The 27,369-nt window shown below is 41.8% G+C and overlaps 1 protein-coding gene across 2 annotated transcripts in view; it reads left to right on the forward strand.

The window, feature by feature from the left end:
• The first annotated feature begins 1,772 nt into the window (after window positions 1–1,772).
• The window catches only part of IGF2BP3 (insulin like growth factor 2 mRNA binding protein 3), a 116,742-nt gene continuing 91,145 nt past the window's right edge, over window positions 1,773–27,369 (forward strand). Inside the window, exons 1-4 of one of the 2 annotated variants that reach the window (XM_050892462.1) lie at window positions 1,773–1,983; window positions 2,450–2,671; window positions 3,996–4,056; window positions 27,296–27,344. In XM_050892462.1, the coding sequence (XP_050748419.1) occupies window positions 2,497–2,671; window positions 3,996–4,056; window positions 27,296–27,344 (285 nt within the window). In that variant the 5' untranslated portion in view covers window positions 1,773–1,983; window positions 2,450–2,496. Of the gene's footprint in view, window positions 1,984–2,130; window positions 2,143–2,449; window positions 2,672–3,995; window positions 4,057–27,295; window positions 27,345–27,369 lie in introns of those variants that run through there. The other variant, XM_050892463.1, reaches the window with a different exon arrangement.

Genomic DNA, 27,369 nt, shown 5'->3' on the forward strand with positions numbered 1-27,369 from the left:
TTCATTTAGGAAAAATGCCACATCCAGCATCGAAAAGTCATAACAGGTTAATACTGTAGGAAAAAAAAATTACTCTCTATCCTCAAGATAATTATTTGCTAGTTTTCTACAAAATGGAAGTTGTGATTAAATTCTGATGAGTGGAACACAAAACACTCGCTTTCCTCAATCACAAGCTGACAATTAAAAGTTCATAAAAATGACACTGAGATTAAACAATGGGTTGAAATTACAAATCTTAGGGTTTTTTTTCGGTAAGCCAAGCGCCTGGATGCACGCAACAAAAGGGCCGTATTTCCAACTTACTGCAACATTCACCCAGCCCCTGGTAATTTCACAACGGTCTGGGGCTCCAGCCCTCATGGTAAGACATGTCTCCTTGCATCATACCACCACAAGCGAAACCTTCAGCCACTTGCTCTCTCCCCCGCGCCCCCTCCGAGCCCTGTGTACCACCACCACAGCCGAGCTGCAGCGGCCGGAGCGCGGGTAACAAAAGCCTGCCCCTAGCACGGCTTCCAAGGAGATTTAAATCACCCCTCTTTAATTGTATACTTGTTAGAAGTTAGGCACAAAACTATGAAGCGTTCCTGTTTACTATGGATTTCCAGACGTGCTACAGGACATGTGGAAATCCATTCACTGCTCACTAATAAAAGTATTTAACCATTTTCCGTGGATATACCTATTAAAATGTACCGTAAGAAGCCTACCACGGAATAAACGAAACCTTCGGCTAAAGTGCGTTGAATTATTAAACAAAACCTACTAGATCGCTATATTAAACACAGTGCTGGCTTTCATTTCCGTATCCTTTCTTCATCTTCAGGCAACATTTTGTTTGCACTGGAAAGGCTCCACACCCCCAAACCCCTCCCCCACAAGCCCACCATTGTATCTGTACGAATGTGGAGAATTATGAATGGTTCCTTAAACTGGGCCGGGGGCGGGGGGCGGGGGAGGAGTGGGGGTCGCCAAATCCCTTTGTGTGCCGTTACCAGCCGAGGGCAACGGTGCCTTCGCGTTTCCCCCCCGCGCCGTCCACCATTACCCAGATGGAAAGGGAGCGTCGTCCCCCCGCCCCTCCCCGGGCCGGGCAGCGCCGAAGCGCGGCTCCCTCGCCCCAGGACTCTCCCCTTCTTCATCGTCCCCCAACTCTCCTCCACCCCTTTGTCTTTCCTCCCCCCCTCCCTTTCCTTTCCTTTCCTCTTTCTCCTCCTTTCCGTAAGGCTCAGCGCAAGGGGCACTGCGAGTGATGCAGAAGCATTACCATATGGGGCTCCTCCGTGGCTGGAGAGACCCTCCGCCCCCGCCCCACGCAGCCCCCCAACACGCAGCCGCGGCGGCGCTGCGCGGGAGCGGATCCCCGCTCTCCCCCGCCGCCTCCCCCCACACCCGCACCCCCTCCCCCCTCTTCTTCTTCTTCCCCCTCCTCTTCTTCTTCTTCCTCCTCCTCCTCCTCCTCCTCCTCCCACCCACCCCCCCCCCCCCCGCCCCATGGTGCCGGGGAGCGGGATCGCCCAGGAACGACCCCAATGAATAATCCCCACAGCCTGGCACGGCGGGGGAGGAGCGGAGCGGAGCGGGGCGGGGGGGGGGGGGGGGCGGGCATTGCGGTGCCTTTTCCCCTCCCTCCCCGGGATCACACCCCGCTCGCACGGGGGGAGGTGCGGCCGCCCAGCCGTTTTTGGGCGGCGGGGGCGCGCGGAGCGGACTCCCCCGGCGGAAGGGCAGAGGCGGCGCAGACCGGAGCCCTCCCAACTCCGTTTTCCCCTTCCCCCGCCCTCCGGCCCTCTCTAAACTTGTCCTGTCCTGTCCAGCCTTCCCCCACCTCCCCTCCCTGTCCTTCACCCCGGCCCTCCTCCTCCTCCGTGAGTGTGTGTGCGCCCCATCCACTCGCTAATTGAAGAGCTGGGATTCCTCACGTGAGAAGTTGATTTGTAGTTTGAACACGTGGCTCATTCAAAAAGCCGGAATATTCAAGTAATTTTTTTTTTCTCTCTCCCTCCCTCCTTCCCTCCCCCCTCCCCTTCTCTCTTTTTTTTTTTTTAATACTGAGAGGCGGCGCCTGCACGCACGTAGTGTGACATTTTCATAGTCCGCCTGCTGCTGCCAAAGGGGCTTGGGGGCAAGACAAAAAAAGTAGTTTTTTTTCCCTCCCCTCCTCCTTTTCCTCTCCTCAGCCCGCCATCCGCGGCCCCGGCGCTGGGTGTTTCCCCCGCGCCCCCCATGCGCCCGGGTAGCACGGCAGGCACTTAGGGCTCCCGTTTGGCTACGCTTTTTTTTTTTTTTTTTTTTTTTTTTTTTTTTTTTTTACCCCTTGAGAGAGAGAGGGAGGGACACAAGCTGCAGATCTGATTTTTTTTTTTCCCTGTCCTCTCTCTCTCTCTCTCCTTCCTCCATCGCATTTTGTTTTATTTCCCCCTTCCTCCCCATCTCCTCTCGCAAGACGAGGGTTGCAGCCCGCGGTGCGCGCCTCCCCGAGCCGCCAGGAAGATGAACAAGCTCTACATCGGCAACCTCGGCGAGAACGTCAGCCCCCTCGACCTGGAAAGTCTCTTTAAAGACTCCAAGATACCCTTCTCGGGCCAGTTCCTGGTGAAGACGGGGTACGCCTTCGTGGACTGCCCCGACGAGAGCTGGGCCATGAAGGCCATCGAGGCACTTTCAGGTGAGCGGCCCCTCCGACCCCCCACCCCTCTCCGCAGCCCCGACGGCTCCCGCCGCCCGCGCTCCCCCGCGGCCGCGGAGCTGCTGCAGCGGCGGGCTGGGCCGCGCCGCCGGCCTGGGGGGGGGAGGCTGGGGAGGGGGTGTCCCTGACCCTTCGCCCCCAAGTGAGGTGCAAACTGTTGTTTTCCTAGCGCGGCCGGAGCCGCCCGGCCTTCCCGCGGAGGCTTTGCGCGGGGCTTGCGCGGCGGCGGCCCCCCGGGAGGGGCCAGCCCGGCGTGGCGGGGGAGTGGGGCCGGGGAGGGGCGGGAGCCTGGGCCCACGGACCCGCGGCGCGGCGGCTCCCATGTTTTTCCACACCCCACGGCCAGTCCTGCCTGGCCGGGGGCCCTCGCTGCATTCGGGGGGAGGGGGGGGGGCGGCGGCGGGTGCAGTGAGGAGGGGGCGGGCTGCGGGCGCGGAGCCCTGCGCGGGGCGCGCTGCGCTCCGCGGGGCAGCGGCTGCACACCCCTCCTTGGGCACAGCTGGACACCCCCCCCCCCCCGCCCCCGCAGCCCCTCGCAGGGACCACCTCCCCCCGGAGCGGGCTGGAGCTCCCCGCGGCTTGGCGCAGGCCGCAGGGCTGGAGGCGAGCCGCCGAATTGCCCCAAACTTGGGAGAGGGGGAGCCCTGCCTGCCCCCCCCCCCCCCCCGCGCTGCCCTGCTATTTATTTCGGTTTCTCTTCGCTGCTCTCACGCACCCATCACCGCCTCCAGCAGCGCGCCGGCTCCTGGCCCCGACATCCTGTTTTTGTGTGCTTAGGGAAAAAAAAAAAAATTAAAAAAATAAATTTTTTTTCGCGTGAATCGGCTTTGCGGAGGTCTGCTGGGAGAGGCTCCCTCGGAAAAGATGGGCTCGGGCTGTGCTCGGTCTCTCGTTTCGGCTCCCTTTCCGCCCGCTTCCGAGCAGAAAACCGCCCGAAGTTGGAGGCCCGGCGGCGGCGCGGAGGGCGGCGGAGCCCCCGCTCTCCCTCCCCGAGACGGGGCCGAGCCCGGCTCCCGCACACGGCGTTTCACCGGCCGTTTTGAGATCGGGGATGGGGCGGAGGAAGGGGCCCCGCCGAGGGCAGCCCCGGCTCCCCCGCGGCAGCGGCTCGGCGCCGGGCTGTGTCGCCTTCCCGGGCGCCGGTTCCCCGCTCCGCCGGTGCCCGGGTTGCCGATGAATGGGCTAACGTGTTGCGCTCCTGTTCCCTGCTTTACACCCCTGCAAACCCACTCCGGCAGACGGGGACGCGCGGGGGCGCACAGCCGCGCTCAAATATTTTTCCCCTTTCTGTTTATCTCTGCAGGTAAAGTGGAGCTGCATGGGAAACTCATAGAAGTTGAACATTCAGTCCCTAAAAGACAAAGGTAATTTATTTTTATTCCCCCCACCCCACCCCTTGCCCTCAGCTACCCAGTGAGAAGCAATTTGAAAAATGCTTAGGTTTGTGTTTCTCTTCCCTGTAGATAAATGGACCGCTTTCTTAAACCCACAGGCGTGCACTCTGTGCTGTCCTAGAGGTTTTCTAGAATCACCCCATGTATTTCTAATATAGTGTCTTGGCTGGGCAACAGTGCTAGTATTTAATTTATTTAAAAAAAAAAAAGACACCTTTTTGTAGGAGAAGCAAGTTATTATGGTCTGATGGTAAATGATTGTGAAGATTTTAAAATTTAAAGTTCCGTGAGAAGAGTTAAAATCTGGGTGTTAGCAGGAAATGAAATGTGGTGTTGTGAACTGTGTAACGGGCAAACACATGAGCTTTGCTCCAGCAACAAAAAGCATCTTGTAAATATACTGGTATACATATTTTTTTGATCCTGCCATGTTGGAGTCTGCAGCATTTTATAGGCACGTAGTAGAACTCTCATCTGTATTTGAGTGGATTTTTCATCACTATTTTGAGCTCGTCTATAGAAGCAGCAGGATAATGACTTCTTCCCAATAAGGACTGGATTTATGCGTTCTTAATTTCTAAATGTATGTTTAATTTTTGCAAGGCAGTAATTTTGTTGGGCCTCATGTAAAGAAGCAATACTTGCAATAAAGCAGGGTAGTATTTTTATACTGCCTATAGCAATTCAGCCTGCTTCTTTCTACAAATATTTAGATTATAGAAAACCTGGCGTGCACTAGAGAGTAAAAGCAAAATAGATCAAACTTTCCACGTGCTTGTTCCTGTACTCCATTATTCAATCTGGGAAGTATGTCTGTCTGTGTAACTTTGTTAACAGGGGCTTCTACTATTTCAGGGTTATTTTAAAAAGTACAGTCTTTTTAAAATAGTTGATTTGAAAAGGTGAATTAGCTGTCTTGATGGGCATTGTACCTTGGTATTTTGAGAATTAGAAGTTTAATCACTATTTAGTGTTAGAGGAAAGCTTTGCTTGAGAAATTATGGAGGATTTTTGCTCTAGCTTAAGGGGAGGGAACCCCTCTCTAGACCAATTCATAGCATGTTAATCTTTATGGTTATATTTATTTTATACTTTTCATTGGAAAATAATATGCTGTATGTGCTCTTTCTCATTTAATATGCAAGGTATATGGCTTTGATTTACAGTAACCTATTTCAGATCTTTTGTATATAAAAATACTGTTGTAGATGGAATATACTTTTAGACTTAAAATTCCATGGGACGTATAAGAATTGATAATTTCCTATTAGTCTCTGTAATAAATAAATTTGTTATCATGCTTATTAATCTTAAGCTTGCACAATAGTATTCTATTTACGCTGTTGAAAATAAATTCATTTCACTCACATAAAGGTAAATTTAAAATCACTGATGCCCCCCCAACTTTTTTTTTTATCATTGTTTAATGTGTTTAAAAGTATTTTCCTATTCTTTCAGCTGTCAGCTGAAATGGTGTAAAAGTCCGTTCTTCATATTGGGTAGCATGTCTTCCTATTTGTCTGTGAATTAGCAATTATCAGAAACATGCATCTGTCTGTAACTTGTTGAAAAGAATTCTGCACTGAACTTAAGCACTTCTCTAGGCATGCGTTGCCTACATATAGGCATATTGAAAAAATTGCAAGTGTAATTGTATCAACATACCCATATTGCTTCTCCCAAAGCCCTTATTTGTTAAAATACTGTTTCATCGTGCAGTATCATGTTGGAATGTATTAGATATAGTTCAGATTTATACTGCTGTTTAACAGAAAATTAAATTGCGTTTCTCATAACTGCACTTCCTTCCCCTTTGTTTCCGCTCCCCCTCTCCCAAAATCAAATATAGAAAGCCAGTTAAAATTTATTCAGTGGCCTCCATATGTAAAAGTGACTCTCTTGTTCCTTTTATAAATGTCTAATACTTTTCTTTTTTTGGGGGGTCAAAATTTTTCCATGTCTTTGTGAACATTGCTTACTGGGTGCATATTTAGAGTTGTTAGGTACGTGTAAAAACACAGCTTTCAAATGTTGAGTATTTTGGTGAAACTGGTTATTAAGGTGCTTTCAAAGTAACTTATTTGAAGTCTTTGTATCTTTTTACACAAGCGAAAGGTGTAGATGTAGCCGGGGTGGGGGTGTTGCTCACTAAGCCCACCCAGTGCGTTTGCATGCTGCAAGGCCCGGGAGCACTTTCCAGAGAGCCCTGTGCGCTCCAGTGTGTGAGATATGGTTAGAGAAGTGACGCCATTTAAAAAAAAAAGTGGATGTGTCAAGTCTGTCTTTCAGCTTGAGTGTACGATTAATAGTTTGGTCAAATGATTACTTCATAGGAGCAAAAGTTGTTTTGTAGCGCACTGAAATTATTCAATACATTGTATTGACCTCTGCTGCTGTGAGGCTGCTTCATGGAGAGTCCTAGCGCCCCTCCTTACAACCTCCTTAAATATGATTTTTTTTTTTTTTTTTTTTTAGCAGAGTGTGTATATTATCACTTGCAAAGGTAGTTTGTGGGTATCTCTCTCCAGAGGCGGCTGAGGTGCATGGGAGGAAAGGGTAAGGGTTTGGTAATCCATATCCTCGTCACATAAAGGAAGGTCAAGAGGTGGTGTCAGCTAGGGTTGCCATAAAGTTGAGCTGAATCCAGAAGACGGTGGAGTGTGCCTGGCTTGTTATTCAGGGTGAAATTCTTGGGCCCAGTAGTCACTGCATTCCAGCCCTTGCTGGATCTTCAGATTTGAAGTGGGCACACCCAGGTTTGCAAAATTACCTTCCTACCTGCTGTGGAAGAAGAGAGCCCGTCTGTGGCTTTCTCCCTCCCCTCCCCCCTGGAAGCATTTAGAAACAGACAAGGGGATACACTGCGGTTGAAAGAAGGGGCCTGGTCAAGGTTTCCTTGATGGAAGGGTGGAGAATTATTTTGGGGGAGGTGCAAAGTATTTAATAAGCTCGGAGTAGATTCCTGACTTACTATTGAAATCTCAAGGGAATGTCAAAGGAATGCAGCATTTCTGCATTCAGACCCCTCGGTGTGGAGGAAGGCTATTGCAATATTTAAAGGTTTAGGCCACTTCATGCAAAAGTTGGAGAAGGCATTGTAGTAATTCTGACTACTAGTCATGCTCTACGAGGGAAGGCAGGGCACTGTTAGTCACGATGGCTACTTAGATGGGTTTTCTTTTCACAAAACAGCAATGCGGGAGGAGGATGGTGGCAGCCCATAGCGTACGTGCGCCCGTGCCCATGAAACTTGTGGCACAAGGCTTTGGGTACTACCTTGCCGCAATCCAAGAGCAGCTGGTATCTTGCAAGGCGATGTACGCTGCAATCTGATTATTCAAATGGCCCTGATGTCACTTGTGCGTGATGAGGGGGGAGGGCAGGCGCTAACTCTGGGCACCTGGGAATGTGCCTGGCGCAGCCTCCCGGCTTCCATGTCCAGCTGGGCTTCCCACCCAGACCTGATCCACCATGCCTGCTCCTGGGGCCTTCAGGTGCCTAAAATGCTCACAACACCTCAATTGTGGTAATGACGAGGTGCTTTTCCAATTAGAAGGTTAATTTCCCCCACCCCCACCTCGAGGGCTCTTTATTGAGAAAATAAATCCACTGCGTCTCTTCTGGGGGGTTTGTTTGGGAGAGGAGCAGGAGAAGAGGGTAGCGAAGGTGCATCTTGTAGGTAACGCTGCCTCTTAATGAGCTGTGCTATGGAGAGTGCAATAACCTGCCAGCTGTGCTTCACCTCTAATGCTGAAGTATCTGAAGGCTGATTTGAGGAAAACAGGTCCAAAATCCCTCATGCAACTATCTCTGTTCCGGGGGCGAGCGTTATGCTGTTGGATGGGCATCGGATTGTGTTGCTAATTTTAAGTATAATGAGGGTTTGTATCTTGTGTGCGCAAGGTGGTGGGAAATGGCTTCGTGAGGCTAAAGTATGTACGGTGGCTACAATGGTCACAGTTATTAAAAAAAAAAAATTTAGTGGCATTGATTTTTAGTTTTGCTTCTGTAAATATCAAGCAGGGAGAAACATGCTGAATGTAAGATGACATGATAGAAAATATGTCATTTGTTGGCTGTATTCGTGCTCTTTTCTGCGGAAAGAGGTGGAGGACCATGCCTGGGTCCAAACTAGAACGTTTTTTGAGTGAAGGGCCAAAACTTTGCAAAGTGATTTGGGGTTTTTATTCTCTATTTCCACATTTATTTTTGCAGATGTGAACAGGAAATTAATTTTTTTCTGTTTTTTTAATCTTTGAAAGCTTATAATTACAGTGGAAACAAACCTGGATAGTTGTGGTGATTCCTACATAGACAACGAGTCGTTATGGCAAGAACAGATAATTCTTCACTAACCATGTTAACTATTATGTTTTTGGAAGTTTAATTTTTATAACTCCTCATACTGTTTGATCATTAATTAAAAAAAAAAAATCCTTTCTTGTTGCAGTTTTTAAAAATAAGCTGGAGTACATGAAACAGCTCTAAACACATGTCCTGAAAGGTTGGTCCTGCTCTCTTTTTGCTGCCTTCCCTTTATAGAAGGTACCCTGAGAACATAGTTGTAGTGGACCTTAAATTGTGCATAGATACGGTAAATTTTGACAGGGTGGAATAAAAAATAACATTTTGGCAGTGTAATTCAAGGGTAGTAAAATATAATCAGGAAATGTTTAAAATTTTTTTATTTCTCCTTTTTTTTTCCCCTCAAGCATGGGGTAATAACATTTTCCACATTTTTGAGACCTTGAAGGTGGTATTTTTGTAAAATGGGGCTGTGTTCATTTCAGCTGCTCTTTTAAGTGCAGAGCATAGGACTCTACAGTGCTAGAGTCCTTTTATGGCTTCTGGCTAGCTACTGGGTGGACTTCAAATGCTTAGTTTTGACCTGAAAAATTCTTAAATGGCCTGGGATTTACCTACCTGACAGAAAATGTGAAGCTTCCCATAATGGCTGTGAGAGAGAGACCCAGGTGGAATTAAAATACACCTAATACTTAACCGTGGACAGGGCTAGCCCTTCAGGGAACCTCACAAAAAAGGTTCTTTGCTCCTTAAGCCTGCTTCGCTCCTTAATGTCATCTCAGGTTTTAGGATTTTATCCTCCTGGGATTTTGGTAACAAATACATAGTGCCATGGAGCACAGTTAAAGGCTCTTTTCTGGTGATTTCATCTTTACATGAGCCCAGTGAGAAGGGCGCAGGGCAATATTGATGTGGGATTTTTTTTCTTGTAATTTAAGAGTGAAATTTATTATTGGAATTTGATTATTCAGAATCAGTAAATAGATGGAGATGGGTGCAAAAATTAAATGCTGTAAAATCTAAGTAAGAAGGATAACTTTTCATGTTCTATAGAGGGAGAGGGATAGGTGGAAAAGTTTGAATAGGATTGATGCACTTAGCAATATTGAGGTGCTTTATGTAGTTCCAGAGTGCTTCAGTACGATTCTCTTTTAATGTGCGTTCTTTCATTTTGTTTTCATACGCAAAATGTTTATCTGCATGTCAGTCCATTCTTTATCTCGAATGATGCAGAGTATAGAATTATATGTTGAGTTATGTGCTAATTACTGTTGAAAGCTAAGATAAACTCATAACTTTTCCTTATTTTGTCTAGAAATGTGACATTGTAACCAAAAATACTTGTGCGTTATTTTATAGTTTTAGTCTGAGGCTTCCATCCTTATTTTTTTTCTCTTTTTTTTTTTTTTCTGGGCATGTCAAGTGTATGCACTTGTATGCCTTTCCATCCTGCATCTTTGCTGTATGAGTCTTACGTTCACTGTCCAAATAAAGAAAATATTGTTGAACGTGCCTTCCAAAATCTCCCCAGGTGTCCAGATTTGGGGTGTGCTGGGAAGATCAGTAAGCCCATTGCTTACTGGTGCTACCCAGCCTTTCTGGGCACGTTTATCCATGTGGGCACTTCAGTGGCAGTTGTTCCTTCTCATCACCTGGAATAAGTAATTTGGCTTTGAAAACTTTCTGTATGGGAGCAAGAGCTCCTGTGTGTTTGGGCATGTTTCAGGTAATTAACAAAAAATTATATTATTGTTTTCTCTCCTGGTTTTGCTTCTTTCCAAGTCTGCAATATTGATTTGTGTGTTGAAAGGTGCATACATTTAACCAAGAATAAAACCTTGATGTTTGTAGTTGGATACTTAGCAAATAAAGTGTGTTACTAGGGTCAATATTAGGGTAAATGTTAAAATACTGTACATGTAATGGCAATAAAAAAGTGGAGTCAAAGAAGGTGGTGTTTTCCAGTCTTTTTGCTGCAGGTGCATTGAAATTTTGAAATGGAAAATTATATTACATTATAATATTAATTGTTATTTTGCTGAAGTATATTATCACGGCAGCTGGCACAAGAGAAACCTGTAGTATAAAAGCTGTCTCCTGTGCAATGTAACCTTAGCAGCAATGTGCCTCCCCTATTGCCTGCCTCTTCATGGTGCAGTGGAATCAGCATCAACTAAAACGGTCCTTTTGCAAATCTGGATGGATGGAAAACTGCCTCTAACAGGTAAAATGAGGCATTCTGTATTTTTAATTAAGTTAAAATTTGGTTAAGAGCACAGATAACGAGTCAGAGGAATCTGACTCTTCTTGGGTATGGGACTAAGTATTGAAATGAAACAAAACTGTCTTGAAATGAAAGGTCTTCAGCTGGGAAGGGCCTTACTCCATTTTAATTTTTTTGGTATCTTGATCATTTTGTGAGTGTAGTCTGATTGGTGAGAAATAATGCAGAGAAGTGTTTCAAAGAGAATGTGTATGTATATGTCTGTGTATATATATACACACACATGCATTTTAAAAGATTATATTACCATAAAATAATTTGCAGTTTAAGAAGAGACCAGCTAAAAATATCTGGAGAATTTATAAAAATAGTAAGGTTGGGGTTTTTTTTGCTAGTACTAGTACACTTGAACACAACTGGAGCTGAATGTTCACTTTTGAAAGATTAACTTTCATGCTCAGCTGAACTTTAGGAACGCTATTTTAAAATATGTAGTCTACACCATGTGTCTAATACATTTTTCCTCTTTGTGAAAATAGCAGTGCTTTATTGTTTTGGTAAATTGATTTTATTGTTAAATGTACAGGTTCTGTAGGTTTTTCCTCAAAAATGGAGCTTGCTTCACCTTAATGGAGCCTTAAATATTGTAGTGCAGAAATCAGAATTCCAGATAGAGGGAACTCTAGTCTGTGTGAACAAAAATTTCTGTTAGGGGAAAAAAAAAAAAAATCTTAAGTTATTAGTTGGGTTCACAATTACTTATTTTCCTGAAACTTCATGTTAAATAGCGGTTAGGGATGAAGTAAAAAGCTTATTGTGTTTGGATTTGGAATTATCTGTTAAATATCTAGCATGCATGGATCAAGGCGGGACTCTAATTTTCTAGGAATAAGCAGGGCAGGAGGGTTAGCTATGAGAAGGAGGGGGGGGGAAAAAAACCAACCCCTTGAGTGAGTTGTGCTATACCATTGCTCTACACAGCTTTCTTCCTGGGGCCTGATCCTGCGCGCTCTCTGCCCCTTCTCCCCTGCCCTCGGAGGAAGTCCTCGGCCTGCTGCAGGGAGGCTCTTGGGAAACCGAGTTTGCAAAAGTGCTCTGGCTTTCACAGGGAAAATGCATATGTCGTCTAGTAAAGGCAAAAGATAAAAGGGTTTGTTTTTTAAAAACCATAGTTTTAAAACAGTTACAGAACAGCTCATCCAAAAATTTATTTTCGGTGATAGAGTGGATTATTTGGTTTATACACGTAGGAGAGATTCTCTGTGTGATGGTGGCTCCCTGGTTCTCGTGGAAGAATAGTTCAATTTTTCCTCCTACATCCAGAATAAAAATTTCAAAACAATGTCTGTTTAGGACAATACTTGAAAAACATAATCTGTAGGATGTTTGAGGAATTTAGGTAGTAGTTTAATCCAGGATAATAGACTACACTTATAATGTAAACAATGTCTTGTCTTTTTCCTGATGTGAATTAAAATTCTGATAAACATGTTTTAAATGATTTTCTAGTGAAAGTTTTGTGGCAACCTTAAGCAGGTAACCGTTAGAAAAAAAAAATTAAAATTTATTTATCTGTCTTGGAATATTGTTACTAATTTTGAAATAATTTTTCAGATGAGTTTGCTAATTGTATACCAGCTTGCACAGGTTCCCCTTGCCATCAAGGTGCTGGTCTGTTACAGATGTGTACTGCTGTGCTGTAAGGAGCACACGGGTCTTTCTTACCAAGGGAACTGGATCCCTGAATGAACCACATCTTTCTTTGTGGAAAACCAGCGCTCTGGTGTGCAGAGGGAGCTATTCGCCAGGGTTAAGTGACAGGGATTCGATGCTAAGTGTCTTTTAAAGCTGTTGATCACAGTGGGTGCTGGTGCTGATCAACAGCAAGAGTTCTTATACGGTGAGCTTTGCGTTAATAGAAGTTCGGTTACTTAAGCAAGTTCTAGGTGGCGGTGGGCAGCAGCATAACTTGGTGACAGAGAGCTAAAAACTGCCGTTGCTAACCAGGAGGTACTCCTTTTCACCCTAACAGAAGCGCTGGAGTATCTCAATACTTGTTTGTTACCTGATTGTATGAACTTTGCACCTGCACAGAAATTTTTAATGTAGGATACTTTTAAGAAATGTCCAGCTTTCAAGGATGATAGGCATTTAAAACTGTCTACAAATTCAGATTCTCTTTCAAACACATACTAAGACATGGTAAGCATGTAGTTTAACACGTGGTCTGTAGATTTACTAACACTCAATGAAGGAATTGGAGGATCCTAGGGTACAGCACAGGTATTTAAGTTGTTTCTAATAACCTGTATAAAATACATGAGAAATGGACAGCTCTTAAAGTCAGAGCAGAGGTTTTCTTAAAATACTGTGTATTCGTCACTAAATTTCTTTTCAGAGTTTAATGCTGGTGCTCAGTAGCAGTGGTGTAAAGTTGTTTTTATACTGCTAATACTGGTTCATTCGAACATGTACCAGAATGCTTATTCTATTAAACTATTTTTCTTAAAAACACCCCCACCAAAAAAAAAAAAAAACCCAACACCCAAACACCCCCCATGGAGTTGTTATAGTCAAAAAGTAGGTGACCCTTCATTTATTTATGAAATACTAGGTTTGTTTCTCAGTGATGGTCTAAGCCCTAATAGCAAATGGTGAGGTCCTGTTCTATTTGGTAACTTGTTTTGGGTTGCTGCTTATTTTGTTTACATTAACAATGTGTTTGCTTAGAGTGAGTTGTATATGTCTATTTAGAAGTTTTCATTTTTTCTGTTATGCAGTTGAGAGGGCATTTTTATAAATAATGTGATTTCTATCCCTTCCACCCTCTCTTAAAAAAGAAGTGACTGTTGACATGTAAATATACCCCAAATTCTGCATTTAACGTAGAACTGTAAACTTTTATCTAAAGTTGTGGAGTACACACCCTTTGTACAACTGGGCTTGATGACAGTTGTTCAATTAAACTCAAATCATGAGCAAAATTATCTTTTCAGGTATGTAGCATGTGCTTAACCCATAAAAAGTTGAAGCTACCCATCACTCCTTGAAAGTAATCTTGGGAAAAGATTTAGAAGATTTATCATTATAATTTGGAGAGCCCTTCAAGCTTTTAGACTGAGTTAAAGATTGCTTTACCTTTGTGTTTGACTAGCTTCAGTAAAATCACAAAATTGCATTCGCTTGCTGTGGTTGGCTTTTGCCTGCCTCTGTGGCAAATAATAAGCTTACATACATTGCTTTTCTTCCTGGCCCTTTCGCTCACATCACCTGATCCACACAGTTCACTTACTATGACTGTTACTGGTTTTGCATATGTTGGATTAAGTTCAGCATCTCAACATGAAAATGCTACTTCTGAATGCATGAACGACAGTACAGAGCCAGCATCGCACATGTGGTTACGTCAGTCTCCTGCTGTATAGCAGTGCTGTGTTTTGTACTGCAGCTCTTCAAAATGGCTTTTCAAATGAAAGTTCAAGCTATCTTAACTTTTTAGCTATAGAGTGTTGGTGGAAATCACATGTGGTTTTGTATTCCAGAAAGCTCCTCTTTGACGTAGTTCTGACTTGTGTCACTGGGTGTATCATTTTGGGTGGTACCCTTTAAAAAAAAAAAAAAGAGAGGGAAAAAAGGCAAAAAAGGCAAGGCATGGAAAAGTCCGTCCAAAACTTAGTCATGTTTCACCACGATGAAGCCCTGCAAGTTCCTGAGGAAGAAATGGTGTTTGACCAGTGATAGTTTTCTGGAAATGGCTGTAGTGCGTGTCCTACCTTATGAGACCTGGGCTAGATGAGGAGAGCTTTGCCTGGTTTTGGGGGGCTGAGCAGGTGCCCTGCCCTGTTTCTTTTCCCTCCAACATCCAGCTCTGTGAACTTCCCTTGCACTCTGTGGATAACGTGCATGTGGTTACAAACTATTAAAGCATGTCTTTGAGGTTTGGGGGAGGAGAGGGAGGGAGCGATTGCTTTGTTTTGAGGCTTTTGGTAGCTCCAGTTCTGGTTGTTACTGATAGTTGTGTCTCATTGTGTAGCCCAGTACTAGGCACGAAGCTGGTGCCAGTATGGTTTGAAATGAGCTGAATTTTGGGGGGTGATGGTGGGGGAGATGAGTGAAGACGACATACAAACAGTAGTGTTAGGGGTCACTGATCATTTTCTGCTAAAGAAGGACGATTTCTTTCTGTGGTTGAATATTTATCTTATAACATTACAGTCTTCCTTATGCTGATTTTTTTTTTTTTTTTTTTTTTGTAATTAGGTATTTTTAGCTTTCTTCTGCTCTTTGCTTAAAAACGTTCTTCTTAAATCCTCAATTTTTGGGCATATCTATATGCAGATGGAACATGAATTTCAAAGCTTTGAAAGGCATATTTAAACTATGCTAAGCTATGCTCTCAGGTAAAAGCAACTTGATCTACTAGTGGGGGCAGGTACTGTCTAATTTAGGTATCTCCGTTAACAAATCAGTACCATATGATTGTAAAAAGAAGATAGTAATTACTGCCTTGGTGTGATAATAAGTTTACACATCTGTATACAAACTAAATTTGAAGTAATGAACTGCTAAATAATTTATTATACTTGGTCAAAATTATCATCATCGTTCATATGAACTTTGTTCCTAATCTTGATTTAAATATCTAGCAAAATGCTATGCATTTGAAAACTACAAGTTACTAAATGCAAATAACCTTGACGTTAATGATGATTAACTTGTAGATTATACTTATGAATTAGCTGGTTATCTGTAGCATGGTACAGACCTTTTCTCTGCTTTGAAACTAACTGATCCAAATTTACAATTTTGCTCAGTTTAATACGAAGTGAACTAAAATAGTGTAAGTGTTAAATGCTACCCTATGTAAAGGGTGCAGTTTTCAGTACAGAAATGTAAACTATTTTTTTTTCCTCTGATCATAACAGTGTATTTAAATCTACAGTGATGGTGAAAAAAATGCTCACTGATCTTCATCCTCAAAACATGCACTATATTCTATGTTTTCAGTAAAAAAGGAAATGAAATATAATGGAGTTATTTAAAAGGTGATAGTGGCTCTCCTATAATTGCTTTATATGCCACTTCTTAAAGTCATGGTAGTTTTTTTTATAGTACTATGAAAACGGGGAAATTATTAAATATTAACTGTAAAGGTTACTAAAGAAAATACACCTCATACAAGTGATTTTTCAACATAACTTGTCTTTGAAAGAAATTGTAAAATTGAAATGTTGCATAATTTAAAATTTGTGAACAATTGAATTTTAGTTGTTGACTTTTCCAGTTGAACAGAATGAAATGATACTCTAAGGCTTTCATCAAGGCCTGGTATGAGAGCTCAGGGATTGCTTTCATATATTATACTATGTAAGCCTGTGTGCACTCATCAAAGCCGCTGTGACAAAAGCACAGAAGATTGTTTTGGTAATTCTTAAAAATGGAGTTTAAGGAAAGTTATAATTAACAATATTTCTATTAAGTAAATATAAAAAATTGGAAAGACTCTTCATGCACAAGCTGTGATGCTTTAACTATGCCAGAACAAAATATTTACTGTGAATGTGGATTTACTAGTGTAGACGTACTTACCCTGACCAAAATTATTGCCCTATTAAAAAAAAAGGAGAAAATAAGCTTTGTAGATAACAGAAGACTTTGCATTGTTGTTATTACTTTATAAATTTAACTTCTTAAAACATGTTAATCAAAAAGTTAATTTTTTCCAGTAACCTGTCTTTAGATCAAAACTCAATGTAGAAAACATTGTGTACGTGTGCAAAGTGTGTATATTATTTAGTTCTACATGCCAGCTGAAAGAGGGTGCATTCTACACTTTGAGGGTATAAAATTTTTTTTTGAGGGGAGAGTACGCAGTTGTTCTAAATAACATGTAACTTTTTGCTGTAAGTACAGCTATGAAATAATTTTATTTGGTGCTGTTCTGTCCACACAATTTTTGTGCAATTGAATTAGGATTTCATTTTTTGGGGAGAACTCTTCAGAGAAAATTACTTAAAAGAAATGACAATAATGTCTGAAAGTCATAAGCCTAATTTGTTTCTCTTTGCAAGTAATTTAAGTATAGAAAAAGCAATGGCTTTTTAAAATTCTGCATCTGGTGGCATTCAGCATAAAAATGACAAAGCCAAACACCAGAGTGGTCACTTTCTGTGACTTTTGGGTTTTGACAGGGCAAGAGAAAGGAAGGAAAACTATTTGGTGGTGATAGTGCAAAATCCACACATTCTAGCACTCCTCCGGTAGAGGCGTTATATCTCATCTGCTTTACATCACTTAATCAGTTTAAGGCCATGTGGAATTGCCATTAGTAAGGGTCAGCACTTGAGTGCTATTTCTTCTTGTTGGTATTCAATTAGTTCAACAAAGTGTACTAGTAAAATAATTACCAGAGCATCAAAGTGAGAATTGGTATCTGTGCAGTGTCTTAGTTGTTGTGTGCATCAGTTTATACTTTAAAAGTTCCTGGGTTTTTTATAAACTTGTGTGAATAAGGCTTATTGTACTGAATCCTTTGAGATGGAAGAACTTATTTATTTTAAAGCAAAAATAATAGGAAATGTACAGTAAATTTGACACTTCTTCTGTTGTAAAACTGGTATTCTACTTAATCTATTCCTGTTAGTGTGGTCTAGAAGATTTAAAAGAAGCTATTTGTCTTGCCAGTGCTTTTTAAACTTTTTTTGGTTTGTCTTGAGACTAAAGGGTGGAAAGTTGTAATGAGGAAATAGATTCTTTTTTTTTATTAAAAAAAAAAAACTTTGCCACGTGAGCAGGCTAACTGCAGGTCTTTGTTAGGCTTTGCTGGAACATCAGATGATGAGCACAGTATATCTTTTAAATGCTCAATTATCATATCAGTAGAAAGCTGTCCTCTTGCAAAGTTGAGTAATATAAGTATTTATGAAAAAAGTAATAAAAATGGAAGTTTCAGCCAGGATGGATGCAGAGTGAAAGCCATGCATGCATGTGCGTACACACACACATATGCACTACATTCTGTAAGAGTGGCTTTAAACACTGGAAAGAGCCTGAAACATGTGACTGTACCTTTTGAAAGTGTTGATTTACTCTGTGCTCTTGTTAACTCTGCTTTTAGTTTATTTTGTTCTGTTAAGCACTAGGACTTTATTCATTTTTTTAGATATTATATAGACAGTTCCCTAAATGAAGTAGTTTGCCCTTGTTAATATCCTTTTATATCATGGAAAGACTTGAAAATGCTAGCGAGCCTGTCTATTAGCTGAAGTTTACATCTACACTTAAAATCAGACTAAGCAAGATTTTTCATTTATTCTAGTTATAGCACATAAGCTTTTTTGAAGTTAGATGGTGCTTTCAGCAGCATGAGTGTTTCAGTGTGTTTCCATTTCCCAGACCCCACAGGAATCTTCATTTACTGAGATCATTGTAGGAATTGGACATTAATTTGTGTCATTTCTTGTAAAGTAGCCTGAGAGAGGCAGCAAATAGGCTTTTCTTTAAAAAGTCTGTGTGTGGGGTGAAACAGCGAGGCAGTGGAGAATTATGTGCTGGGATGGGTCGCTGAACTACCCTAACACCTTACTCGGTTTAAGCTCTAAAGCAACTTGCTCTCAACCTGAAAGGTTTAAATCAGATATTTAATAGCAAAAAAGTAGCAAACAGAGGTTCCCTGCTCCCTGAGCCTATGTAACAGAAGTCTTGCAATTACATGCTGTAAGTGTATAGGCGGAGCAACTTTTGCTATTTTACTTCAAGCCTTATTTTGCTTCCCCTCCACCCCCCAAATCGGAACTGAATTTGATTAATCTGGAGCATACAATGAATTTAAACTGAGTATGAACAACCTTAGTTTCACGTGACCCTGACCTGAAAGAGACCAAAGTGGGTTGGACTCCCTGTCTATAGCCGTGGCGTAAGGAATCTGGAAAGCATTTCCGATGCTCTCTGCAAACACAGGCTCATGGCTGAGCAAGTTGATCTCAGCAGCATGGTGGCTACTGAGTTTGTCTATGAACGCTGCTAATTTATTTAGGTATTTCATTCTGAGAAGGGTGAATCACTGAGCTATTTTTAAGACAAGATCTAATCTGGTGCCATACCTCCTGTACCAAAAAAAGTTGCCAAAACTTTTACTTCGTACATGATATCTGCATCACTTATTTCCATCAGGTTTCTAACCGATGTGCAAACTTCTGTGGAGTAAGTGATGGTAGTAGGGAAGACATGCAAAATAAAAGCACTGTGAGGGTATATCCAGCAGCTGCTTTGTGCAACAAAGTATCTTGTTGGCTTTTTTAATTATTCAAGTCTTGGTACCCTTTTTTGCTTCGGAAATGACTCTGAAGTATCCTATACCATTTCTTTGTCCTCCTTGGGCTCTTTAGAAGCAGCTGAATTCACTGAAAATTTTTTTTGAAAAATCCTTCATTTCCCTATCTAGAGCTCCCCAGCCCCTAACTTGGCCATCTATTGCAGGGACATCATATGCAAGTTTCAGTCTAGAGCTGCTGGTTACAGCTGATGTAAAACTTCACAGTTAGTCTGTAATGGAAATATTGACTGCTTCAACTAGCAGCCCTTGTGGGCACTAGGAAAGCAGGTGAAGGGAGAGAAGAAGCCTTTAGCTGTTTTGGTGGCCAAAGGAAAGGAGGGGTGGGAAGGAGAAAGATAAAAGATGAGCATTGTGTCCCGTCATTAGAGGATTACTAGTTCATACTGGTTAGGATTTTAAATAGACAATTTTTTTGCATGTTTAGAAGCACTTTTGCATTTAAAGATGTTATTTTCAGTCTTTCATATACCTCCTGAGTGTTTTCGCTGTTATCCACATCCCAGTTAATTGCAAGTTAGTGGTGGGGTGGGAGAATAAATGGCAAGTGACCATAGCTCTAAAATGTTTGGTCAACAAAATCACTCAGTAGTACAATTGTTTAAGGAATACAGACCCATGCTCTGAGGAGGAGGAGGGAAAGAGAAACTGTGGCATCTAGAAAAAAACCCAAACACCACCCTCCCCCCCCCAAAATAACACCACCACCCCCCAACAAACAGGGAAAAAAAAAAACCAAACCCCAAAACCAACCCAAACAAAAAACCCCAACCCATTTCAGTCTCTCCAAAGAGTTTCAGCATGGGGGAAGAGAAAAGGCCTGAAATGTCAGAAGCCACAAAGGTAGATGAAAGCCCATTTTCCTAAAGGATACTGGAACTTCCCATTAAATTTAAAGCAGTACTTAATTCTTTAATTAAAAAAAAATCTTAACAGCCTTCTCTCATTAACACCACCTGGAAAATGAAAGTTTTTTAAATGAGAAATTCAACATTAATATGGTAATGGCAGAATCTTTAGAATTTTCTTTTTAAAATGTCTTTATGGACCACTCAAGGGAATTTACAAATAATGAATATAAGCTTTTAGTCTAATTAGTGATGTGAAGAATTGTTGAACTGAAATCCTGAAGCAAATGATAATAGGTGAAAGCCTACTATCCAGCTAATCTACATAAACATAAGAACTACAGTCAGGCTTACATAGGTTGATTTACCTATTTTGTATGATGTAACTTGGATGTGCCAATATAAATCTTCTGGTTGTGCTTCTTGAGCTGCTATATCCTGTCCACAAATATCCAGTCTGTTTCAGAGTATTTGTGTTTATCCTGCAAGGAGGGCGCAGCCCTGTGCCCAGTCGTTCGGCTGGTGGCTTTAGGGAGTGGAGCTGCATGGTGTACAGGCCCCATGGACAGCTTTCTGATTGTTCATCCTGGTGGAAAGTAGTAAGAAAATCCGATGTTTTGCAGGCACTGGTAAGAAATTTGATCATCAGCACAGAGGGATCTGTGAGGTAATCCAAGAGCCAGATTTTCATCTTGAATGCTGAGATAATACACTTCTCCAAAGCAGCTACTTTGGTGGGTTTTATGTGCAAGATGAAAGGGGAAAAGTGTAGTTAGGAGCCAACCATTATGTCTTGCACGAGCTTTGAGAAAAAATTTTCTTTGTCTAAATTTTATGGAAAATCCTTATTCCGAGTGGTAGGACAGAGTGCTTTTAAATCCAGGTCTGGGATTAAATAATGAGGCAACACAAAGCGAAGTATTGCTGCAGTTTGCCTGTGGCTTAGCCAAGCTTTGTCTGCTTGAATTGCTGAATTGGGTCTGAAATTGCAGCAATAACATTTCCTCTTCAAGTATTCTGCTGTCCAGACCAGTGTGTAAAAATAAAAAGTGGTGATGTTTGTTAACAAGTCAGTATTTGAAACTATTCTTTCTTTCTTTCTTCTGTAGGTAAGGCATCAAGATGAACTTTCTGGTTCACAAGCTAGTGTAATAGAAGCGATATAAAAAACCTCTGTTTGTCACTTTATTGAACCTGAATGGGTTTTTAACAGAAATTCAGTATACCTTCTTTTTAGGCAGGGAGTGTGACCCCTTGCTTTTGTATTTATCAGAACTACTTGTTAGGAATAAGCAAATTGAGATATATAATTGTGTATGTATATACATATATAATTTATATATATAAAAAGATGGCTTAGAATGCACATTCAATAAGCTTTTTTTGGATGGACTTATTACTATTTGTTAGGTGTTTTCAGGAATCAAATGTGAACAACTTAAAAAGACTGAAAATGTTGCTTAAACCCATGGAATTTCAGTGTGAAGTCAGGAGGCAGGCAGAGACTGCAGCACCTCTTACAGGGCAAGCTACTCCAGTGGCTTAATCTGTATCATTACCTCCATTTACCATGAAGAAAATGATAAGGAGAACCCCCTTCATTCACCTTGTAGCTAGAAAACTGCTTCTGCTTTTTTCCCCAACCACAGTAATATGAATTGAGAGTTAAGGATTTTTTTATTTTGTCCAGTAAACCTGCATACACCACCCCCCCCCCCTCCATTGCCCCGAAGAGCATTAAAAACACTGATTCACTCTGTGATCAAGCATCAGCTACTTGAAGCAACCTGAGGGGGAGAAACTAATCAACTCTGTGTGTGGGGGTAGCTTTTTGTGTTGGGTTTTTCTTGCCTGTTTTTATTTTGCTGGCTGTAGAGTAAACAATAAGACACCTCTTCACCTTCCCCTATAAATTCAGTTGACTACCAGCAGTTTTCCATTTGGCTATAGGAGTTGCTAACTTTGTTTCTATGGCTGTTCATCTCAGGACTTTTTATACGGAAGTTGTTTCTTACCATATGGTATTAGCCACAATCCATAGCGTTTTTTTTTGTTGTGTGGGTTTTTTTTTTAATATTTCATCTCCAGCTGTCTATGTTAAGTTTGTGTTGTCAGTGAAGTAAGCTTGAGAAATGATGGGTTTTGTCTTCATGGAGCTCTTTGGAGCTCAGGGAGAAAAAGGGTTGTTTCAGGGAGTGGGTTTGCAGGGGCATCACACGTAGCTATCAGAGCCAGGGGACCACAAACTCAGCACTAGGGAGTAACAGTACTTGGTGCTGGTGGGTATTGGCATACTTTGCATCTGTGCTGTTGGTGTGAGGTGCCAAGACTTTGTGCAGGTAACCAGTATAGCAGTGCCTAACTAGAACGGATGAAATGAATAAGCTCTTGCTCTTTGCACGTTCCTGAGAGTGGAAAAGGTAGACCATTTACTTTCTATCCCATAGGTATTGAGTTCAAACAATTGAATGGACTAACATTGCTGATGTTCACTTGATCTCCTTGCAAACATGTTTAACTCTTTTTCCATAGACTCTTGTTTAAAAAGAGTAGGTTTGCGCTGTGTGGGTTTAAGGCATTAATGTTGTGTGTAGTTCATATTGCTGCTGAAATAAGAGACTATTACGTGGCGTTATTGTTGAGAAATGGGAATGAAGGAGCAGGAGGCAGCAGGTCTCTGGGGGGAGGGAGGGAAGATGGTGAGAAGAGTGGGGTAAGAGTGTGGGTACAAGGACGGTGTGGCAGTGCAGTCGCTTTGGTACTTGTGTGTATGCATGCTCCCCTTTGACACACCTATGAGATACACCATGAGATGCAAAAAAACCCCTGTGACTGTGAGCAAAAGCATATTTTATTGTTCTTTGCTTTATAATTGTCTACTGTTTTATAAAATTATTGTCCCTTAAGGGGAGGTGCAGGTCTTAGTGATTTGCCTTTGCTAAATGTCACATAAAGCATACAGTGAGATTGTATTAGTGAGTGAAAGTGTATAGTGAGATTTTATTTAACACAGGGATGCAAAAAATGGACAATTTTTGAGACCTTTTTAACCCAAGAGGATTTTGATAGGTTAAAGGAAAAAAGTGACGTATATAGGGAGGGCAGAGAGAGGAGGAAAGAGTACATATAAAGAAAGAATGCTGAAATTGTGGGTTTTCTTCCCTCCTCCCACCACCTTTTCCCTAAGACATGTTTAGTATTGTTTCATATGTGTGGAGGGTTCTCGTGGATTGGTAGCACTGGGTGTCCCTGCGCATGTATTCTCTGTATTTACATACGAGAGATTACCCCTTCAGAGATCACTAAGAGGACTTTTAGTAAATTATCCATCTTTATGGTACTTCGCCCTTTCTGTCTCTGCACACACATCTAGCAGAAATATGCTGCTTTCCTTGTGAAGGGGCACAATGGCATCTTTTTGTTTTACCTGCTTTCAGTGTTGCAGAGATATTCGTGTCCCCCAAACACAAGGCTCCGTGTCTCAACATCCCCAGAATAAATACGTTGATGTATGGTCATCAGCAGTGGCTTGAAGTAACTGAATCCAGTTACCTGCATAACACCTGAAAAGAAGAATTAGAATGCGTGCAATTCCTCTTAAGAAAAGTAAATTATTGCCAAATAATTGCTTATGGACTAACCTTATACAGAAACCAGAGAACTCTGTTTTCTTCTTAGCAATAAAAGGCAAGTCTTTGAAAAAGAGAAACAGTGGGAATACCCATTCACATGCTGTGAACTATAGGTAGCTTTCAAAAACCTTCATATGATACAGAGCACAAACATAATTTGCCCAGACTTTTTTTGAGTTGACATCTATTTGCAATGACTATTTAGAATGGAAGAAATGAATTAAGAAATCTGCTTACACTGGAAAAAGTGCATACACAAGGCTTACATGAGTCACATCGATGAGATATGCTGGCAATGTTTTACTAAGGATTTATTAAGACTAGGTGAGCTATATATTAAATGAAACAGTTGTAATAAAATACCTTCATGGAATTTGAAAGGACTATTTCTTGTCTTACACACCTGGTATGACTGCAAATAGTTGTAAAGTAACAAAACTTAAGATTATTTCAAAACAAAATAAACCAAAACCCTCTGTAGCTTTATGCTGCCTGGGATGTGATAGCTATAGGAGCTTTTGCACATATTGTACTTTGCTGAAGAAGATAGGGTTATGAGGAAGATAGAAAGCACCCTAAAAGAGCTGACATTGTCTGAGATGGGAGAGTATTTCCAGGAAGATGCTCCCATGTTTTTCTCTTTCTTTTCCCCACCTATTGTGTAGAGTGTTGTCCCCGTGCGTTTGTTTTGGGATTTTTCTTCAGGAAGTTGAGAGCTGATTCTCAGTGGGTTCACATGCACGCAGTAGAGGTGACTGCAAATCGCTAATGCCGCCCTGCAGCGAGGAGTTGTACTGGGCTGCCGAAGTGCAGGAGAAGGGCGGGAGGAGCGATCTCTCCGAGCAAGAGCTGCGCAGGTTATCGCAGCACGTGGGGGATTCGGTCTCTGTCTGCTTGCTGCTAGTTCAGTGCTCGTTCTGGGAACACAAAACCACCTCTGTCATTTCTCTCTATTCTTTCTGTGTAGGGAGAGAAGCAGAGGGGGAAAGGGGTTACAAGCTTTGTGTATTTTTAGGTAATTTTAAGAAATGTATTTAGATTTTTTTTTCAATAGGAGTCAATAGTAACTGAATTGGAGACGTCTCAAAGGTGCTCGTGATCTTTTATCTTACACTGGTTCTGTGCGATTCCTCTCTTGGCCAGGCAAAGCTTTATTCAATTTTTTTCCTGTTGCTAATTGTGATACAGCAATAAAGTAAAAAAAAAAAAAAAAATTTCGCACGCATCGATAAACACCAGACTTCAAACTTGTGCATTCGGTGACAAGCTAAAATTACTTGCGGTGCAGCCAAGCAACTGATGAAGGTGTAAATAGTTTCAAATTAAATGGTTCATATTGCTATTCTTGTACTTTTGAAGTGACCTTTCAGTTTTGTACAATAGGTGTCTCACTATTGCCATAAATTGAGGCGCACAGCGGGACTGTACCCGTTTTGTACTTGGCTTGCCATTTCCTTTGGCTCTTTATGAACGTGGTAGAGGAACTGGTAATTTTAAGGTGGCATTTCTTCCTTGCTCATCTCCTTCCCTCCTCCCCTTCAGGATGTTCAAGTTATTTCTGTGCTACGAATGTTGGCTGGCAAAAGTTTTAAAATGCATCAAACTCTTCAGTCCCTTGAAGTCATATGGGAAGAAAAAAACCAACTCCAAACCTTGTGTTATGTCCTTTATTGTTGAGTAAACATAGACCAAAAAAAAAGCTATCTCTATCTTTCAAATGTTGGACAGTAAAGGAGAAGATATGTAGATTTTCCTTCTCAAATGAAATGTGAGGTGGCAGTTGTGGGTGTGAAACTTGTATATGTGCTTCTGGAAAGGACTTTTTCCCCTTTCCTTCTCACCAGTGGATATACACTGCTCCGTGTGAGCATTTGTTGCCTAGCTTGGTGTGGAGCTGGGGTGAGACCTGTTGTTGGCGTGCTGGCTGGGCTGTTGCGTGCTCGGATCCTTCTGCGAGTGGCACTCCTTGCTACGAAACTCTCATGAATTTTAATTTGAATCTACAAGTGTGAGAGACTAATGGCACGACACAGTTTGAAGCACACTGAATAGCGTATTGGCTGCCAATTTTGTGGTTTGGGATTTTTCTTCATTAAAATTTCCCAGTATTTTTAATATTGAATGAACATCCCCTTTTATGTTCTACTTTAGGATCCAACTTTCAAGTTTCAGGTTGCTGTAAGAGATTATTTTGATATTTCAGAGCAGTATATCACTACTTTAGGGTGATTGTTTTGTAGCAGTATTGCTAGCTGAGATTAGTTTAAGGAAATCTTTGCAGACTTCAAGGAAATTTCCCCCCCTCCCTATTACAGTGAAGCAACTCCTGACTCTTTCTTTGCTTTATTGGAAATGAAAGCTTAAACGAGGTTGTGTGCGGTTTAGGTTTTCATTCTCCCTTCCTCGCCTATTTATATGATCAAATGCTGAAATCGGCTCTTACTTGCTTGAGAGGGAGTGAAAACAGCTGAGAAATGCTGCACAACCGAGACCTGTTCATCTTTTCTGGAGAAAGCGTGCTTGTCGCTTGATCTCATGGTCACCGTAGTGTTGGGGGTGACACCTCCACGTGAGGGGAAGTTTGGGCAAGGTGGCTTTGTGCCGTAAGCTCCAGCTGCACCCCGAACAAAGCCTGTCGAGAAGAGCATTTCAAGATGTAAAACACTCACTGCAGGCCTGTGTGGGTGGGTGGCGGTGGTGTTAGAGAAAGGAGTGTATTTTAAAAGGATCTGAGGGGGAAAATGAAAGCTTTCGATTTTATTGCTAGATGGGAACATCTCTAAATCTTGTTTTGTTGCAAGGTTTTACTGGCCTGTATAAGTTTAACAAACTTCTGTTGTAGAAAGTCCTTAAAATGTGAAGCGTCTTTCTGTGAGAGGTCAGTATTGAGCAATTAAAACACTAAGTAAAACTGAGTGTTTGAACAGAAGACACTTATTTTAGCTGCTTTGGTGAACCAAAATGGAGTTGAGACCTCCTAAGCTAGACTGCTCTGTGTTGTCCCCTCTCCCTTCCCCAGATCTTCCCAGGCTAGCCAGACTGACCCAACCAGCATGCCCTACCTGAGCCCAGTTGAAACTCTGTTAATCTACACATTCTTGTAAATCCCAAGGGTTTAGTGGCATCTCTGGCATTTATTTGTTCTCTCACTTTGGGGGAAGGGAGGAGACAAAGGACTTGGCTGTGAAGGCAGCCAGCACACTGCCAGGCTTTGCAGTAGCACTTCAAAGTGAATGTTTTGTTTACTAGATAAGTGAAAACTGATGTAAATTTGGGGTGAAAATACAATGAATTTACTGATTCTTACCCTCTCCTCCTGATCAGGGATGGAGAACGTCAGCCATATAAATGTTAGAAAATAGTCTGTCATTAGGCTAATGAAAAGCTTAATATCAAAGCAGATGTATTTATTGAAATTTATATTCTTTTCCTTGAAGGGATGTAGAATCCTGAATATCTTCTTTGTGAATTAAAAAAAAAAAAAAAAAAAATTCTTAAAGTGTGTGGAGGGGAACCCAGTACAAATACATGGGATTATCACACCCATTTATAATGAAGAGAGTTAGATACTGAAGGCCTTAAAGCTGAACTAGAAATAGTCTTCAAGAAAAGTGAAGACTTCATGAAATGTAACAGCTGTCAAATGTGTAGCAAGTATTTCTGTAACACCTCTTTGGACTTGAAATGGTTTTGACCTGACATTCCCCCCCTCAGCGATCTGTTGGGTTTTTTTGAGTTGTGTATTTGGTTTTGCCCCTCTTAGTATGACAGATGCTTAAATATACGACACTGCTATGTATAGTCTATCTTGCAATAATGTTTTCTTTCTGTTTTTTTTTTTAAACTATTTTCTTTAATTTATCTGCAGGAGTCGGAAGCTTCAGATCAGAAACATCCCGCCTCACTTGCAGTGGGAGGTAGGAAGTTACTTTAAAAACTGAT

The sequence above is a fragment of the Gymnogyps californianus genome, chromosome 2 (genome assembly GCF_018139145.2).
Source record: "Gymnogyps californianus isolate 813 chromosome 2, ASM1813914v2, whole genome shotgun sequence".
NCBI lineage: Eukaryota > Metazoa > Chordata > Aves > Accipitriformes > Cathartidae > Gymnogyps > Gymnogyps californianus.